General features: G+C 40.8%; 1 protein-coding gene across 1 annotated transcript in view; it reads left to right on the top strand.

Annotated features, from left to right (window-relative positions):
• LOC136874326 (trypsin-like) overlaps positions 1-15,048 on the top strand; it is a 69,108-nt gene extending 54,060 nt beyond the window's left edge. Inside the window, exons 5-7 of the mRNA XM_068227713.1 lie at positions 4,551-4,664; positions 8,014-8,157; positions 14,866-15,048. Coding sequence (XP_068083814.1) covers positions 4,551-4,664; positions 8,014-8,157; positions 14,866-15,048 — 441 coding nt within the window. The remainder of the gene's footprint in view (positions 1-4,550; positions 4,665-8,013; positions 8,158-14,865) is intronic.
• The last annotated feature ends 3,741 nt before the right edge of the window (positions 15,049-18,789 follow it).

Raw genomic sequence — 18,789 nt, 5'->3', positions numbered from 1 at the left:
ACCTCTATCTTACATTCAGTTAAGTCAGTCAGCCCAAGATTTCCGAAACACGTCGGAAAATGACATAATTTACGAATGCAGTTAGCCTGATCCTCACGTAGATGCGTAAGGTCTAACGCCATTTCACAGTGAAGAGGCGAAATGAGCGGACATGAATCAGAATGACACGTCAAAATGACCATGTGGACATTATTATCAAACCTGAATGTGCATAACATCTTTTGAAGATCAGGTCTGAGACCGGAGTTAGCCGTGGAATTGGCCCCTAATATTACAGGGAAGGACAATCTTTTAGCAACAAATAAATTAAATTTTGAAATACAAAATTTCACGTGCATAAATCCTAAAATTTCTAACGGAGAGGAGTTAGCCGAAACGTATTTTACAAAAGAAGAAACATATTCAGAAAATTTACAACAGTACTTTATATTAGAATACCATGATTCAGATAAAATGGACACAATACTTCCTGAATCTAAGAAGGCAGTAACAGATTCATTGTTTATTTCAATTTTGAGGAATGGAACAAATCCTGGAGTATCAAAGGCAATTTTTAGACATTCCTTAGGACCTTCAAAGAAAGCTTGAGACGGTCTTCTTTCCTCAGAACATACAATGGTATAGTCAGATTGAAAGTGGCCTGAGCCCGGAAAGACAGACTGAGAAGTGGACTCAGCCTGGAACTCTAGTCTAATTCTGTTATTGTTGTTGTTGTTGTTGTTGTTGTTACTAGAGGTAGAACAAGAAGGTGTACTATTACAATTTTTATCCAGGTGTGTAAATGATCCCCGTTTGAAACATCCTGCAGAAGACGACGATCCATTCTCAGATCCATTGTTATTTAACAGGGGACACTTATTTCGTAAATTGTCCGCACACCCACGCGCATAACATTTGCAGAGAGTGAAATTTCTGCGAGTAGGTGGCCGAGAAATATTAGAAGGATTTGGTGGGTCTCGAGCGATTCGCAGAGTATCAGCATATTCTACTCCTTCCGCAGACACGGACATCACTTCAAGTTCCCTAACGTTTGAGGACGGGGAGCAAAACACAAATATGCCCTGATACTATATAGGCTTTTGGTCTTATGCCGTGTCAAGAAAATAAGGTGAAATACTTTACGTTTCGCAGAGAACTGTGCTCTGCGTCATCTCGACTGTCCACGAGAAAGCCTTCTTAAACAATGACTTTTTGAAATTTAGACGTCATAATAGAAGTGGAAATGGTACGTTCATTTGTCACCAGACGGCTCCCCGGTCGTGGCACAGCGGAAGCTGACCGAACCATCAGAATCAGTCTAAGAGGGTCATATGTACGTAACATATGACACTGACACGTGTATGATATTGACACAAGCCTGGAATGAAACATCTAGCGGCGAGGAACGCACGAATTTGGAAAACACGGAGACGAAATAACAATAGTGAAGGGACAGAGAAGGGAAATACCTACGTAAATCCTTAATGGTTGGCAACCAGGTAAATCCAGAGAACCAAACGGCAGTTTTAGCTGGGGGGTCTTAATTTCGCTGTCGCCCCCTCTTGCCTGCAGAACTGAATGATGTGCTCAAAGAATCCCTGCAAGTTGTCGAGAAACAAAATTTTGACCCGCATGTTTGAATTGATTGTTGAAGTTAGGCTGTTTCTTCTCGATGGTATTTGCAACTTCAAAGAGAAAATCAGAGAGAAAAATAGAAGGGGTCCGACACTTCGAAACACGAAGGTATCAGCCAAAGAAAGACAAGGGCCGCGAAGAACGTGAAAATGAAATACTCCTTAGGCCTCCATACGTAATAGCGTCGGGGTAGGAAAAGAACAATAGCGACCAAGGGAGGTCTTATATGATAGATGAAAGTGAGGAGCCTGATACAAGTACGTCGAAAGAAAGCTAGGACTCATCTACGGGCCCCGTGGTCGCCAATATACGTTCCCAAGTTGAGTTCCCATGGTGCCCTTTTAGTCTCCTCTTACGACAGGTATGAGATACCGTTGCCCTTATTTTACCGTCCCCACCCACAAGGGAATAACATCATCTTTACTCTGCAATTTTCACAAAGGAAGTAGGGCCTACTACATTTAATGCCTTTCATGAAAAAATAGCCGTGTGATTGTACATTTTCTGTTCTCATACAAGTGAAAACGAAGTACAGAAACAGAGCTAATGAAGAAGTTTATCTTCAATTCGAGTTACTACGCTTGTAAAACGCTTGGTCTTTGGAAAACACCATCCGTTCCATTGATCGAACAATTGCACCAAGTGAATTTTCTCAGTTAAGTTTCCAGATCCAGACTTGTAATTAGCAGCCAACTGTCATATTGTTTTATAATTTTTGGGCACTTAGAAAGTATGTTCATGTAAATGATGTTACTCAAAATGAAACATTAACGGAAAGGAAATATAAGGGTAACAACGCACTGCTGCGACGGTTGACGGTCGAGCGGCTGTCGATGTGTGTAGAAACACATAAAAGACAACGCATTGGCCTCCACCTAACCGCGCGAGTGCGCGGCCGACGCTATTGGCCGCGGTAAACTCGACTACCTCGCGGTCACTCGATGGCCGATTTGCGCAGACTTACAGGCAGATAACGCACGACGTTACATTTCTGCACGGCTTCTATTCGGGAAAGGGCGTCTGTCTATGGATTTCGACGTTGAAAAGCTTATTTTTGAGATGCAATCTCGTCCTTCATTATGGAATATGAATGTGAATGAGTCCAGTGATCGACTCTTAAAAATTAAAATGTGGAAGGAAATAGTTCGACGAAGGCCTATTTGTAAGGAAAGAAATGTCACAAGATGAGAAGAAAAACTGCGTAAGTTTGCTTTCTAATTTCATTAAATGATTTTTAACATATTTTTTTAGTTTTGTGTTACGTTACAGATTTATCAATATTCGTTTGCATACTATGTAAGTAAAAATCTGTTGAAACATACTGTACGTGATTTTATTATACTTATTTCGATTGAGAGTATTACAGTATTATTTACACGCTTAAAATATGGCCTTATTTGCCACTTCCAGTAAAATTTTATACAAGTACTTAAATGACAACCATAATTTAAGTTCTTAACACGTTTATACAGAATACAGCCTACGTATAGAGGTGGTGGTGGTGATTACTGTTTTAAGAGGAAATACAACTAGGCAACCATCCTCTATATAACACTGCTCAGAGAGAAAAAATGGAAGTGACCCGACACTTCGAAAAATGAAAGTATCTGTCGAGGAAAGACAAGGGCCACGAAGGGCGTGACAATGAAAGACACCCTAGCCCTCGGAAACCTAATAGCTTCGCGGTCGGAAAAGAACAAGAGTTGACCAAAGGAGGTCGGATATGATAGAAAAAAGTGAGAAGCTTCGCACAAGTAAGTGGAAGCAATTCCAGGACGGGGCTAAGGGGCCCGTGGTCGCCAACCAACGCTCCCAAGTTATGAGCCCTTGGGGACACTTTTAGTCGCCTCTTATGACAGGCAGGGGATACCGTGGGTGTTATTGTACAGCCCCCACCCACAGGGGTCTTACGAATACATTATTTGTCAGTTTTATACTACTAAATTTGTTAAAATTATGTAGCGTGATTGATCTGCTATTCGCCATAACATTTTGTACACTACCCGGAACCGCTGCGGGGCCCGCGAGAACAAACCACGCGACCGCGACTGCGTTCCACGGTGGTTGGCGGTCCCGTGCGCTGTTAGCCTTAGTCCTATATTACACGAATAAAATAAATATGGCAACATTACGAAATACTGTTTTTGGAAATCTTCGTTAGGCAGTCGTGTAGTGGATCTGAACTTGCATTGCAACGCAAGCCTTCTTCGGTCTTAAGCCACGTTCAAATTTTGCCACACCGCCTCATAAGATCCACTTGAATTCGCAGCTACCTATGCTGAGAAATCAGCATCAAACACAAACACACCATGCGTTTCAGCCGGTGCCATTGTAGCGTCCATGCTATAGCGCGATCCTGTCAGCGTAGAGGTCCATATCCAAATCCCTCCCTTGCCGAAGTTTTTTCTTCGATTGGTGCTCTCAAACAGTTCTTAAGCGGTGTGCAGGCTTAACAACACCGCCTACCAAACTCAACTTGAATTCGCCTGCGAAATGATCTGATTGGTTAACTTCATGTAAACATGTAAATTATTTATCAATATAGAATCTCCATGGCTCAAACGGCAGCGCGCCAGCCTTTCACCGCTGGGTTTCGTGATTCAAATCCTGGTCTCTCCATGTGATGTTTTTACTGGACAAAGTGGAGGCGGGACAGATTTTTCTCCGGGTACTCCAAATTTCCTTATCTTTCGTTAGAACAGCACTCTCCAATACCATTTCACCTCATCTGTCAGTCATTAATCATGGCCCCACAGGAGTTCGGCAGGCTTCGGCAGTCGGTACATTTCCTATCCTCGCTGTTAAATGGCATTCTTTCCATTCCTGACCCGGTTGAAACTGGAAACAGGCTGGCCCACCCTCGAACACTCATACCCGCTCCACGTTGTTTACTAGCATGCTGAATATTGATGACGGATGATATTGTATTGTTTCAGTTGATGACGCCACTAACATTCAATGGCATGATTCAGCCTGTGAAGCTGCCAGAGGAGATGCAAGAAACACCTGGAGGGACTTCGGCGACTCTGATCGGCTGGGGATATCCTTACGTGAGTAAATTCTTCTTGACCAAGGAAGGAGTGACTGGGACTATTGTTTGAGGACAATTATCCCCTCTTAACCATAAACAAGCTATAGATGGAAGACATCATCAAAAATACAAGCCAGTGTAGGCCTCACGAGTCTAAATGCTGGTGATGGAAGAGGAAGTACAACCGGGCAACCATCCTTTAACGCTAATCAGTGAGATAAAATTCCTTTGAAAAATGAAGGCATCGGCCAAAGAAAGAAAACGGCCATCATGGACGTAGAGGTCAGAAAGAGAACAAGAGTTGATCAAGGGAGGTTGGATAGGATAGATTCAAGTGGGGTATAAGTAAGTGGAAACAATGACAGGACTGAGCTAAGGGCCTCGTGATCGCCAACCCACTCTTCCAAGTTAAGAGCCACATGAAGGTTACTAGCGTTGGCTATAGGAGGTTGGATATGTAAGATATATGCAAGGAGAATGATTAATACTGTAGCCCGGCTGTCAAGATTTTCACACCCGCGCAAAGATTGTCCTTTGACATTCACACCCGCGTAACGTTTGTCGTTTGTTTACACGCTCGCTGCCTTCTAGGGAAGGATGTTGTCAAACGGTCTTCAGTGCTGACAACCTCTGTACTTAGGAAGTAATTGAGTGACAACGAAAGGGGGTCTGGGGGTCTAAGCCCCCAGGTTAGAAGCTGCGAAGCGGCCCTAGGCCTTTAGTTTAGTGTGGAAACACGATTGGTCTCGAGTGGTTCTTGCCGTGCGGACGGTTAAGATAGGATCTGGACAAGACCATTGGTCTGGACGGTTGGAAGTCGCGAAGTGGCCCTTACTTTCGTGAGGGAACACGATTGGTCTGAACGGAAGATGATTGGTCTGGGCGGTTAGGATTCTTGCCGTGGACAAGACGTTTGGTCTGGACGGTTAGGATTCTTGCCGTGGACAAGACCATTGGTCAGGACGGTTAGAAGCCGCGAAGCGGCCCTAGACCTCTACTTTCATGTGTAATCACGATTGGTCTGGACGGATGACGATTGGTCTGGACGGTTTAGGATTCTTGCCGTGGACAAGACGATTGGTCTGGACGGTTAGGATTTTTGCCGTGGACAAGACCATTGGTCTGGACGGTTAGAAGCCGCGAAGCGGCCCTAGACCTCTATTTTCGTGTGGAAACACGATTTGCCTTTTATTCAGCCGGGATTGGTAACGCAATGTATTTATTATGGCAATGGTGTCACGAAAGCAGCGCATTCTACGACGTCTAGTGTTTGTAATATGAATTACAACTTCCTTGTGTACTTTTATTCGCTACTGTCGATCCGTCTAATATGAATATATTTGTAATATGAATTACAAGTTCTTTGTGTACTTTTACTCGCTACTGACGTTCTGTCCAATATAAGTTACTTGGACATTGTTGATTCATTGTTCATGAAATGGAAAAATGTCTGCCTGTCGTGGTTGCGTTAAAAGTCCTTCTGAAGCCGCTATAAAATATAAAAGCAATTTAAATGATTTAGTGGAGTTCTATCAACGTCACGCTTTGCTATCCAATAAAACAGTTTGTGAAAACTGTGGACGTGATGTTCCATTGTGTGTGATTAAGTGTCGCAAAAGAGTTGAACAAATAAGCTTTCGATGTCGACTAGTCGAATGGGGTGTGCAATGTACTTGATTTGCTATTGCCAGGAAAAATACCTCATTTGAAGCCTCTAATTTAAGATTACATGAAATTGAGGTAAGTTTCACATATCTTTATTGCTGTTGTGTATTGTACATTGTTCCTTTAACATGTTACACTTTGTTGTGCTTTTACTGTGCTGGGGTTGGTAACGGATTATGATTAACATTGTTGACTGCAACGACATCACGTTGCACTTCACATTGGCCAATAGGGATGCAAGTAGCTACTTCAGAAATGAAAATGGCGTGTAACAGTCTTCATTAGGTTATAAAAGTAAGTAGACTTCTTCGGGCGGGATGGTGGGTTCCTCGACTTCGCAATGAACACACCTCTCCTCTGAGATGCTCTCCTAATAAGATTTCATTATTTCCCATTTAATGTAACATTACAAATAACATGACAGCCGGGCTACATGTTTACCGGAGAATGAGACAAATGAGTAGAAACAATACCAGGCTCAGCTCGGCTCCATGGCCGCAATTCCACGCTCACACGCGGAGAGTCACTGGGGTACGGAACAGGTTATAGTTCAATATGTACAGGTAGACAAAGTGGTCCAAATGTGCTAGCCTTGCACGATACTGTGTGTTGGAGATTATGAGGCTTAAGGCCGGAAGGCAGGAAGATAAGACGAGTCAGTCTGGGGGGAGGAAGTGATCCATCCGTACATCTCGTGTTGCAGTCACCCCAGGTGCTGCTAAACGTTTTACAGGTAAGATTGAAACATTCCTTTGCTTGTCATTCATCGCAAAAAGAGATACCGGGGTATGTGAAACGTGCTCTTAAATACCAGTTGGCGAAACACTCGAGTTTATTTTTAATAACTGTAGACCATGGTCATGGTCTAAATTTGGGCTACCGTACGTGGTCTGAATATAGGCTAGTGCTTTAAGGAGGCTATTTTTGTTACAGAATGCCATCAAGGCCGAAGCATGTGCCAAAGGATGTTATAAAGGTGATCCCCATAAGTTACTATCATCCCATCAATACAATAATTGAAAATGAAAGGACTTTTCCTCTTGGTGAAACTTACAACTTCACTTTTCATCCCATTTACAATCATACCATTATCTGCTGTCCACAACATTGTTTAAGTCCTCCTGCAGTCGCACACAATCCTGAAACTCATTTACTACTCTATATAATGTCTCTGCAAATCGCCTTATCTTTGATTCCAGATCTTTACTCATATCATTCATATACGTACATAAGAAAACATAAAGGTGCAATAATAACGCCCTGAGGGGCCCCCTTTTAATCATTACAAGATTGGACTAACTGTTCTTGGTCACTCTCTGGTCCCCTTTCGCTGACGTAAGTCCGATCCAGTATAACGGAACTTATCAACGACAACTAACATTGTACCGTTATTTGGTGCCTCCTCATTAAATCGGTTCTCGTACTGTTCTTTAACGTGAAGCTAACTCGGCTCATTCTGACGCCCACTCCGTATGGCTGAAAATATGTTCCGCGATTAACACCTTCTCCTCTATTGTGGGTATAATAATTGTAGAAATCAACGTCATAACAGCACTGAATTCACATTATGTCAAACTATTACATGCAATAAATAAATACTTCCTTTGCTAGAGAAACGTGGACAGAAGATGAGCATTACTACCTCTGCCTTGGTTTTGCCGGATGCCATATTTACTAATAATTTTTCCTCTTCTCTATTTCAGTCTGGAGGGATGGTGATGCCCACTCTGCAGATGGTAGAACTTCAAGTGTACTCTGATGAAGACTGCTTGAAAGCTCATTCCGGGCGACCTCATTCCAGCAATATTTGTGCTGGCGTTCCAGAAGGTGGCAAGGGACAATGCAGTGTATGTAAATATCCTTCACCGAGGAATATCCACCTACCACACGGTTTAGATCACTGCAACAAGCTTTTCTATAGTTACTCATACAAATTCCACATGCTTAGAGACTCTTGTAACTGATAATTTAACACTATATAGACAACACGGGGTGGTAAGTCAACCCACCCAAGAATATCTTCGTTTTTACCGTATAAAGTGGATAATAGTTTGTTTTTTGGATCAACCATCAGAAGAAGTGGCTCAAACAGTACAGAAAATTACCAATGCCTTGCCCTTGGAAAAGCAGCGCTCAAAGGCATGAGTAAGATCTTCAAGTGTTCAGATGTATCTTTGCATCCTAAAGTCAGAATTGTTAAGACATTAGCCCTTCCCAGAGCTACACATGGTTGTGAAAGCTGGACCATAAGGAAGTGAGATAGGAAACATATTGATGCATTTGAGCTCTGCTGTTGGAGACGGATATTGTGTGTCTCTTGTACAGCCAAGAAGACACATGCGTGGGTTATTCAAAAGATCAAACCAGATCTGCCTCTTGAGTAATTCATCACAATATTACATCTGTCTTATTTTAGACTCACTATGAGATTCTCTGATTCTTCGGAAAATACTATTATGCTTCGGAAGGTGGAGTGGTCTCGGGGACCAGGGTGGCCAGCATTGAGATGAACCGATTCCATCAAATTCAACATGAGCATGTCACTGAAGGATCTAAGGTATATGGTTGAGACCGAAACCTCTGGAGGCAGTCCAGGAGTTGACATCGACTTGATGGCACCTGATCATCATCATCATCACCGTATAACTGTTCACACTGCGTGCTATGACTCAAACACTTATCTGTTCTCTCATTGCATGATCGAAGATGACATTTCTTCCTGTGAAGACAATGTTGGAATTAATTCAGAGGAGGAATAAGAAATTGAAACAGATTCTTCTGGCGTCAAAAATGGCCAGCCTACAGGATCTACAGTGAAAGATAAAAACGGACATGTGTGGTCATCTCTTCCTCCAATTCACCAAGACTTCAGCACGAAATATTGTGCGTATTCCCCACGCAATTAATGATGATGATGCTTGTTGCTTAATGGTGCATAACATCTAAGGTCATCGGCCCAAACTCAATTAAAAATGCTAGATTTATGGTATCTGTAAAACATACATTTGAAGTACTGATAGACCAATACATGATTGAAATTATTGTAAAATACACTATTTAGGAGATAGAATGGTGAAGGGAAACTTACCTGTCAGTTCATCGATTTTGAAAGAGACCAAACCGTCTGAAATGCGGGCCCTTATTGGACTCTTGTACCTGGTTGTCTATAAGATAGCATTTTCAGAACATCAGGAATGTGGCCGTCGCGTCGTACGGCTCATGGGTTTAAAGGTGTATGATGTGTGAAAAGAGATTTCGATTCCTCGTAACATGTTTGCGTTTCGTATCTGCTATCCGAAATCGTGACTATAAATTTGCCCCTATATGTGAGTTTTGGACATTATTCATATTTCATTGCAAATCCTCCTGTATCTGACAATAGATGGGCAATTGTTAGGGACTCGGGGAAAGTGCCCCTTCCGGGTTTATGTATCCTCAAACGTGATAAATACGAGATTAAAATTCTGGCTATGAACGATCCCCCACCCTACTACATGGTGAGCGTCTTTAGCTACATACTGTCTTCCCACGCACTATGTCAAAACACCTTCGAAACAGTGCTGAGTGATTGTAAGAACCTTACGTAAAAACAAAAAGGAGTGGTGATTATTGTTTTAAGAGAAAGTACAACTAGGTAATTAAATCATCCTCTCTGAACAAGTTAATTGGGGAAAAATTAAAATAAAAGACAATTATTTATTCAACGAAGGAATTTCGAAATGAGTTACAAAATTTAAAAAACTAACAATATTGTATTAAACCGGAACGGTCACAAACGGATCAAAAGGGAATGTAAGTTCCCTGAGTAACAGAACACTTGAAATATTACATATGCCCTTGATTAATCCACTCTCACACATCAAGCGAACGACGAGATCAGCAGTAGTCGCGCCTTCGGCTGATGTGAGGGTGAGGTTCCGTCTTAGGCTAGAGAGGTCGGCGCACTCCGTGAGGATTTGGGCCGCGCTGAAATCGGCACCACAAATGTGGTGGTAGCGGTGGTTATTGTTTTAAGAGGAAATGCAAATAGGCTACCATCCTTTATATAACACTAATCAGAAAGAAGAAGAAATGGAAGGTATCCGACACTTTGCAAAATGAAGGTATCGACCAAAGAAAGACAACGGCCACCAAGGGCGTGAAAATGAAAGACTATAAAGAGTCGGGGTCGGAAAAGAACAAGAGTTGACCAAGGGAGATCGAATAGGATAGATGAAAGTGAGGAGCCTGGCACACGTAACTGGAAGCAAAGTCAGTAATCAGCTAAGGGCCCCGTGATCACCAACTCACGCTCCCAAGTTAAGAGCCCCTGGATCCCCATTTAGTCCCATTTTACGCCAGACAGAGAATACCATGGGTGTTATTCTACCGCCGCACCCACAGAGGCATAGGTGATAAGAGTGCGAAGATCTTTCATGACTTATCCTCAGCCTACATAAAACTACGGGCTCTCCGCATGGAGAATAAAAAGAGGACCACCACACGGTAGTTGTCTTCTTATTCGCTCTCAGCTTTTTGGGAATTCGAATAGCAAGATGGTTCCACGTAGCTGGGAACATCACCGGGCAGGGGATATCGCAACATGAGAACATATATCCAAATCTTATGTGAATTTTAATGATGGCCTCTTCTTATCATCTGAAAGGTTGGAACATTTTCTAATCAAGAAAGTAACCAGAAATTCCTGCCTAGAAGAGAAGAATGTTTCGTGACTGGAAGGTGCTCAAATGCTGAAGTTGTACCCGTATGCTAGAATATCTGAGGACCATGCTGTATCGTTAACATTCGTTTTAGCGTTCGTTTTCTTGTCAGTGCATCTGTGAAAATCCTAAAATCTAACATTTTCATCCTTTCGCCTAATAATTCTGACCATGTTAATATCAACATGATACAACATACAAAGTATCAAATTTATATCAACAGTTTTTGAGATATTAAAAACTGTAACAATATTTTTAAACTTTTCGTCGTATTTATAAAATTCTCCTCAGGCCAAATGGTTCAATAGATCTGGCTGAAAATTTCATCTCAGTTCTAAAGTACTAATAATAAAAGAAATTATGTACATTTTTGACACATTTTAATTACACTAAAAGAAAAAGTATCTTACATAGGCATAACTCAATTTTGATATTTTATTATGATTATGATGAGAAAAAAAAACAAATTCCTCCTAAAATATTTCATTTATTGTAAAATTTGCATATCAGTTTGTTACTCTGTTGTATCTGAAATGATCTTAGATTGGTGGAAAGTTGTGGCATGAGTAGCATTTTGAATATTGAAAAGTGCTAGGAAAAATTCTGAGAAAAATGGGATTGAAATTATAGAGGTGAGCAATAGTACAGTACCTGAATGTAGTTCACTTAAAATTCGCAGCACCTTTTGCTGCCTTCATCCTGGTCTCACCAGCAGTTTTTGAGAGTTGTAGTTTCCTTCGGGCTGTTTTGAACCCTTGTCGTTCAGACACTCTATGCTTGTTCCTAATTACACTAATTTTCTGTCCTGAGCTGCTAACTTAATACCCCTAACACTAGCTTTTGGTTTCTCACTTGCTTCACAACCCATGCTCAATTCAGCAATTGCTGATGTTACAGCAATCTCCGATTCTTCTTTGACACAAACACTTTCTTCGGGCACGTACACTATGCAATGATTCATCGGAATTCTGTATTTTACATACTGTATAACGCTTTAAAATCTCATCCCAAGCAAGTTCTTGATACACAGGTATTATTTTACATACTACCTGCTGCTACCTGTTGCTACTGTCATGTTTTGGTGATTCTACGAAAAACAAAACTAAATATATCATTTATGAGAATAGTGACAATGTGATGCAACGCCCACTTACGCAGAGTCATTTAAATGGCCGCTAACGGCTTTATATGGCTTATATATTAAAATAAAACAAAGCGCAAAAATAAATTACAAAGTGTGAATATAGTAGAAACGTAAAACAAATGGAGATTTCTCATCATTTTCACCAAATTCCACCGATACATTGCCTTAGAAGATTCACATTGTTGATTCACAAATTTAAGAAGGTATATCTACTGTCCATGCAACAAGAATGTTACTAAAGCAGTTTGAAGACTTAGGCCCGGTTTATTCAACCTCAGTTAACATTTAACTGCATGTTAAAATAATTTGACAGTGAACTTAACCAAATTAGCATTTAATCAACATTGGTTGAGACTAGGAGTCTGTTAAACTCTCAGTTAACTTAACTGCCCAAGTTCAATCAGTTAAATTCTCTTTTATCTCAAAATATGGGAGGGGCATGAGGTGCAGAACTTCTCTATCTTGAATACTTGGAATATGACAGGGCTTTTTCAGAAAGAGAAACAGGAGAGAATATGTGCATACAGTTTTTTACGTTGCTTAATCGTTCGTTAGCTACCGTCACTATGTACATTGAAATCGCTAAAAATATTTTGCCGAGAGTCACTTTTAGCTTTGAGTACGGATCCATAATTTTGCATACTTTATATAATAGGTACATACATGGAAATAATTTCCGACTTTACTCGCCTTTTTTCATATTGGTCTATAGAGCAACAGAAAATTCACGGTTAAGGCAAAAATTCTAATAAACGTTGACCTCAAGCGCCTTGGTTTACAGCTGTATTTGAACAAAAGCGCAACTGAGCTCCCTCAAAAAATTGCATGGTTCTGTCACTGCCTCCTAGATTCTTACTGATCGTGATTCTTGTGAGAATTAACACCGTTTTGGCTAACAGTTTCCAAGAAATGTTTGGATAAACGCAAGAATCTTAACATGCTGCTAAATTTTAACGCACGGTTAACAAACAGTGCGTTAGTATTATTTTAACTAAGATTGATAATAAACCGGGGCTTAGAATAGCACTAGGCTGGCCATTCAAGTGGACTTCAAATTTTCAGATATTACTGTTACGGAGAAAATGTTATGGGCAGTAATATGAGCAGCAACCAATAAAAACGCATAATGTCCACCTCTGGACAAAATTGAGTTTGCTGCAGTTTTAGGAAGTATGTTTCATGCTCTACAGGTTGCCGCATTCAGATTGTATTCATCTGTATATTGTAACATTGAAGGTGAGCGGTTAGAACAAATCGTATATCATTCACGCGGGTAACTGAATCAGAACTTATAATGTCCACCATTGACATATTTTCATTTTATTTTCCTTTCATAAAATGTAATAAATGTAGCCTATTCTGGTCATAACAAATTATTGTACTGAACAAGTTATTTCAAAGTCATTATAGTCTTTGTGGAATTCCTAAGGGTAGATATACACGTTATACTGTTCTAGGCAGCTTAAAGTGAATTAAAGTCTATTTATTTGTGATTTAAGCCCACTAGGGAGAGCTCATGCCTAGTTCTTTTTGGATGCTCGCTTTCGTTGCCAATATCTCTTGAGTCCTGCTATTAGTTTCTTCTTCCTTTCCTGTGACAGAGGTTTGCGAGATTTAAATCTTTTGGTAGAGGATACCACGAATTTACCGATTTACAAATTGAGGGTGGTCTGAGATATCAGTATCATAAATCCCAGCGGAAGCTAAGTCCTGTTTTACTCCATTGAGCCACATGCTTCCAGTCTTGTAGCTTTGGATGAGTAAGAAGTTCTTCGTAAGCCTGCCGTTGTCCAATCTCAGAAGGTGCCCGTTAAACTTCAGACGGCTTCGTCGCATACTAGCGTTAGTCATTTCCAACCGTTAGTAGAGTTCAGAGGTCGCTTTCAGCCGGTAATTCCATCTGGGAGCACTATTGGTCCATGAATTCTTCGGAGGATACGTCTTTCAATTTCTGCCAGGTCGTCCATGGTGCCGTTCCTGTTCATCAGTAAGGGCATCGCATAAGAGCTAGTAAAGTGATTTACACAGGGTTCAAGGTTGGCCACTCCGAATCTTATTCGGGAGTGTTGATGATTCTTACAGAGCGATTGGTAGTCGCTCCAGACCTTCTCCTTTATTCGGGATTGGGACCACCTAAAACACAACTAAACTACTGAATCCACCCAGTAGTTCTTTAGGTGGAGCTGACTGAAAGTCTAATTTTGTAAATTTTAATTTCCAGGTAATAAAATTAATGTGAACTAATGATGACAGAAATGCAGTAAACTCATCAAAATACACACTATATAAAATATATTAAAACGTATATTGTTTAAAAACAAATTAACTGTCTAGCATCTTCAATAAATTCTTGACCTCTTGCAACATGACATGTAATTCAGTATCTTAATAAGAAACTAATTGCGAAAACTGCATTATATTTTACTGAATACTTTAGCAGCTATCCGTTTTCTGCTTCTCCATAAAAAATGTCATAATGGTCATTACATATTTTGATTAGTTGCTCCTCGTATGGGAAAATCATTATCTTTGGAATTTGGCCATAATGAGAGATCAATTTGTTTAACAAGGTATTCAGAATCGCCTTAAGTGTGATCCAAAGTTCACTGCAAATATTCCCAAGGCAATCTATCCCAAAATATATAGTCTACTGTGCTGGTATTAAACTGCTTTTAAATCATGTGTTTCTTTGTTGTTCTTTTTTTTTTCAGGGTGATTCCGGTGGCCCACTCCTGTCCAACGGCTATGAGGTGGGCATAGTATCGTGGTCTAGGAAGCCCTGTGCTATTAAGGGGTACCCAGGCGTCTTTACTGAAGTTTCTCACTATATCAAATGGATCCAGAGCACAATTAACTTCAACACAAGTTCACTAATGGACGATCAAATTGGATAAAACACTTCAATTTGAAAAATATTTTGTTTCATAATTACATGATGAAGAGCAAGAACTCAATAAAATAAACTTAAAAATGACTCACATCTGCAATAATTTGATACCGATCGGCGTTATCCTTACCCTTTAGGTTCCACTGATCCCCTCGAGCCCAATGGAAAACCATCTACTGGAGGGAAATCCATATTGATTTAGAGTAAAAGGAAATGTTAAGACGCCGAGCGACTTGGCCATGCGGTTAGGATCGCTTGCATTGGGGAGATAGCGGATTCTAATCCCGACAGCCTTGAAGATAGTGTTCCGTGGTTTCCCACTCTCACACTACGCAAATGCTGGACTGTAATTAACGCCACAGCGGCTAACTTCAAATACCAAACCCTTTCTCAACCTTTCGTTACCGAAAACGTTCGATCTGTTAACCAACTGGCATACACAAATATTATACCGTGTTGGTGGTGATTATTGGTTTCAGAGTAAGTACAACCGGGCAACCATCTTCTATTAATACTAATTCGAGGAAAAAGAATGGAAGGGAAACGATACGTCGAGAAATGAAGGTGTCAGCCAAAGACAGACAAGGGTCATGAAGGGCATGAAAGTGAAAGACTCCCTAGGGCTCCATACGTAACACCGTCGGAGTCGGAAAAGAACAATAACTGACTAAGCGAGAATGGATAGGATAGATGAATGTGATGAGCCTGGCACAAGTAAGTGGAAGCAACGCCAGGACTCAACTAAGGGCTCCGTGGAGCCCGTTTTAGTCGCCTCTTACTCAGGCAAGAATTACCGTGGGTGTTACTTTACCACGCCCACTCACAGGTGGATACAATTATACATTCCAGGAATCATTAATGAACAAGGGGAGTGAGTATGCGAGGATCTACAAAAGGCAGAAGTATTCAGTTAGCAGTATCTAAAGAGAGTTGGTTACAAGTATCATGTCCAGATAGAAGTGGTGACTAATACTAAAGGGGTATTAAAATTTACCTATGACAACAATGACATTTACAGTGAGATACAAAAGTTGATAACTAGAAAAGCAGCTGGAATTGATAAGGTTTAAGGGGATGTACTAAAGACAATGGGTTGGGATATAGTACCATATCTGAAGTACTTATTTCATTATTATTTACATGAAAGACTTATACCAAATGAATGGAGAGTTGCTGTATCGCTATTGATCTATCTAAGGCATTTGATAGGATAGATCATGAGAGACTATAGGCAAAATGAGTGCAATTGGACCGGACAAAAGAGTGACTGAATGAGTGGCCATATTTCTAGAAAACAGAACTCAGGGAATTAGAGTAGGCGAATCCTATATCTCTCCCTGTAATAACATGGGATTCCACAAGGCAGTATTATTGGACCTTTATATTTTCTTGTATATATCAATGATATGTGTAAAGAAGTGTAATCAGAGATAAGGCTTTTTGCAGATGATGTTATTCTGTACAGAGTAATAAATAAGTGACAAGATTGTTAGCAACTTCAAAATGACCTGAATAATGTTTTGATATGGACAGAAGGCAATGGTATAACGATAAATGGGGTTAAAAGTCAGGTTGTGAGTTTCACAAATAGGAAAAGTCCCCTGAGTTTTAATTACTGCGTTGATGGCGTAAAAGTTCCTATCGGTGATCATTGTAAATACCTAGGTGTTAATATAAGGAAAGATCTTAATTGGGGTAATCACATAAATATTATTGTAAATATCTCTTCACGTGGTTATGAGGGCATTTAGGGGTCGTAGTAAGAATGTGAAGGAGAGAGCATGTAAGTCTCTGGTAAGATCCCAACTAGAGTATGGTTCCAGTGTATGGAACCCTTACCAGAATTACTTGGTCCAAGAAGTGGAAAAATTCAAAGAAAAGCAGCTTTATTTGTTCAGGGTGATTTCCGACAAAACAGTAGCATCAAAAATTTTTGCGAGGTTTGGGCAGGGGAAATGGAGACAAGCTGCTCGACTAAGTGGTATGTTCCCAGCTGTCAGTGGACAGATGGCGTGGAATGGCATCAGTAGACGAATAAGTTTGAGTGATGTCTTTAAAAGTAGGATAGATGACAATATGAAGATAGAGCTGGAATTGAAGGGGACGAATTGGGACAAATATCACTTTATAGGAAGGGGAGTTAGGGATTGGAATAACTTACCAAGGGAGAAGTTCAATAAATTTCCAATTTATTTGTAATCACTTAAGAAAAGGCTAGGATAATGACAGATAGGGAATCTGCCACCTGGGCGACTGCCCTAAATGCATATCAGTAGTGACTAATTGATTGATTGACGTAATGCTCTGTCATTGGCTTGAGATCAGCTGGCTTATTTGTCGGTAACTTTCAGTTACGTCCTGATCCGATGATGTCACCGGCTACTTTTAGCATTATTATTGGTCGTCATCTTCCTTTCCCCTTATAGAAGGCCTTCCGAGTCGGGGCAGTTATGGCACTTTTCCACCTTCGTCTTCATTTGCACTATTCCTCTTCCACCATTTTGTTCCAATCCAGGTTTCTTCTTCTTGCACTCTTCTTCACCGAATCGATCCACCTTGCTTTAGGTTTCCCTCCCGATCTTTTTCTCTCGAACTTCCTCATCTGGGTGATATTTTCTTCTCCTTCATTCTGTTTACATGTCCAGACAATCTTAGTTTATTCCTATAAATGTTCACATATAGGTTTTCTATTCCGACCTCCTTTCTAACATCTTCGTTTTCCAATCTTTCTTGTCTTGCCTTTCTTTTCACACTTCTTAGGTATTTCACTTCACTGGCTTAAATTTTACTCTCCTTCCTACGTGTCATTGTCCAGCTCCCAGCCATACAAATAAATATGGATGAGTAATACATTTCTCCAAATATCACCTATGATGATAAGTCTCTTGTCCCTTATAAACGCTGTAAGACCCTCTCTTCTCGCTCGCCCCAGGTGGAATCGAAGAACTCCTAATTCCTTTATTTCTTCAACTCCAAGGTCTCTCTGGATCCAAAGTTCCGTCCCTTTTAAATTCTTGGCATTCCGGATAATTTGATAGGCTTTCTTCCCGGATACCAATTGCAACTTAATTGGCCTATTCCCTACGGTCCTTCCTATTCTCTGCACGTCATCCACATCGGATTCCGTACAATTTACTTTCACTTCTGCTGTGAGTACTTCCAAGATAAGATAGTAATTCCAATTTATCCTCACCCCTTTTCACTTTAATTCCATATATGACCAAGCATCCCCTACGTTGCGCAAGTTTTGACCTCCAGACCTGCACCTCCAGCTCGCGTGTGCGCTGCTCCAGTACCAAGCTATGTTCCTTAGCAATTTCCACTTCCTCCTGGTATTTATCCAGGGATTCATTTACACCTGCGATGTCACCAATCAGCCTATCTTTCAGATCCTGAGTGTTCTTATTCTGCGCCATGATCAGCTCCCTCGTTGTGTCTATTTGGCTGACTCTTATCACACCCTTAATCTTTTCAATATCCCCCCGACTCAGTGGCCCAGGATTGCTTTCCACTCTTCCAATTACCAATGGCACAGCAATCACTATCGCTACCAACACAATTTCAAAATAATTTACATCATATTTTAGTCCACATACCCTGGTGCTTTATGCGGCTGTTCCATCGGCCTATGACCGCTCGGTAGAGTTCTATGCCTATCTTCATTTCCATTGCGCAACAATCACTCAGCACTCCCGCACACACGTCTGCTTCGCTTGCAAGGCTCCAATCGACTGGGATGCACAATACA

This window comes from Anabrus simplex, chromosome 5, assembly GCF_040414725.1.
Source record: "Anabrus simplex isolate iqAnaSimp1 chromosome 5, ASM4041472v1, whole genome shotgun sequence".
NCBI lineage: Eukaryota > Metazoa > Arthropoda > Insecta > Orthoptera > Tettigoniidae > Anabrus > Anabrus simplex.
This window is presented reverse-complemented; position numbering and strand designations above follow the sequence as displayed.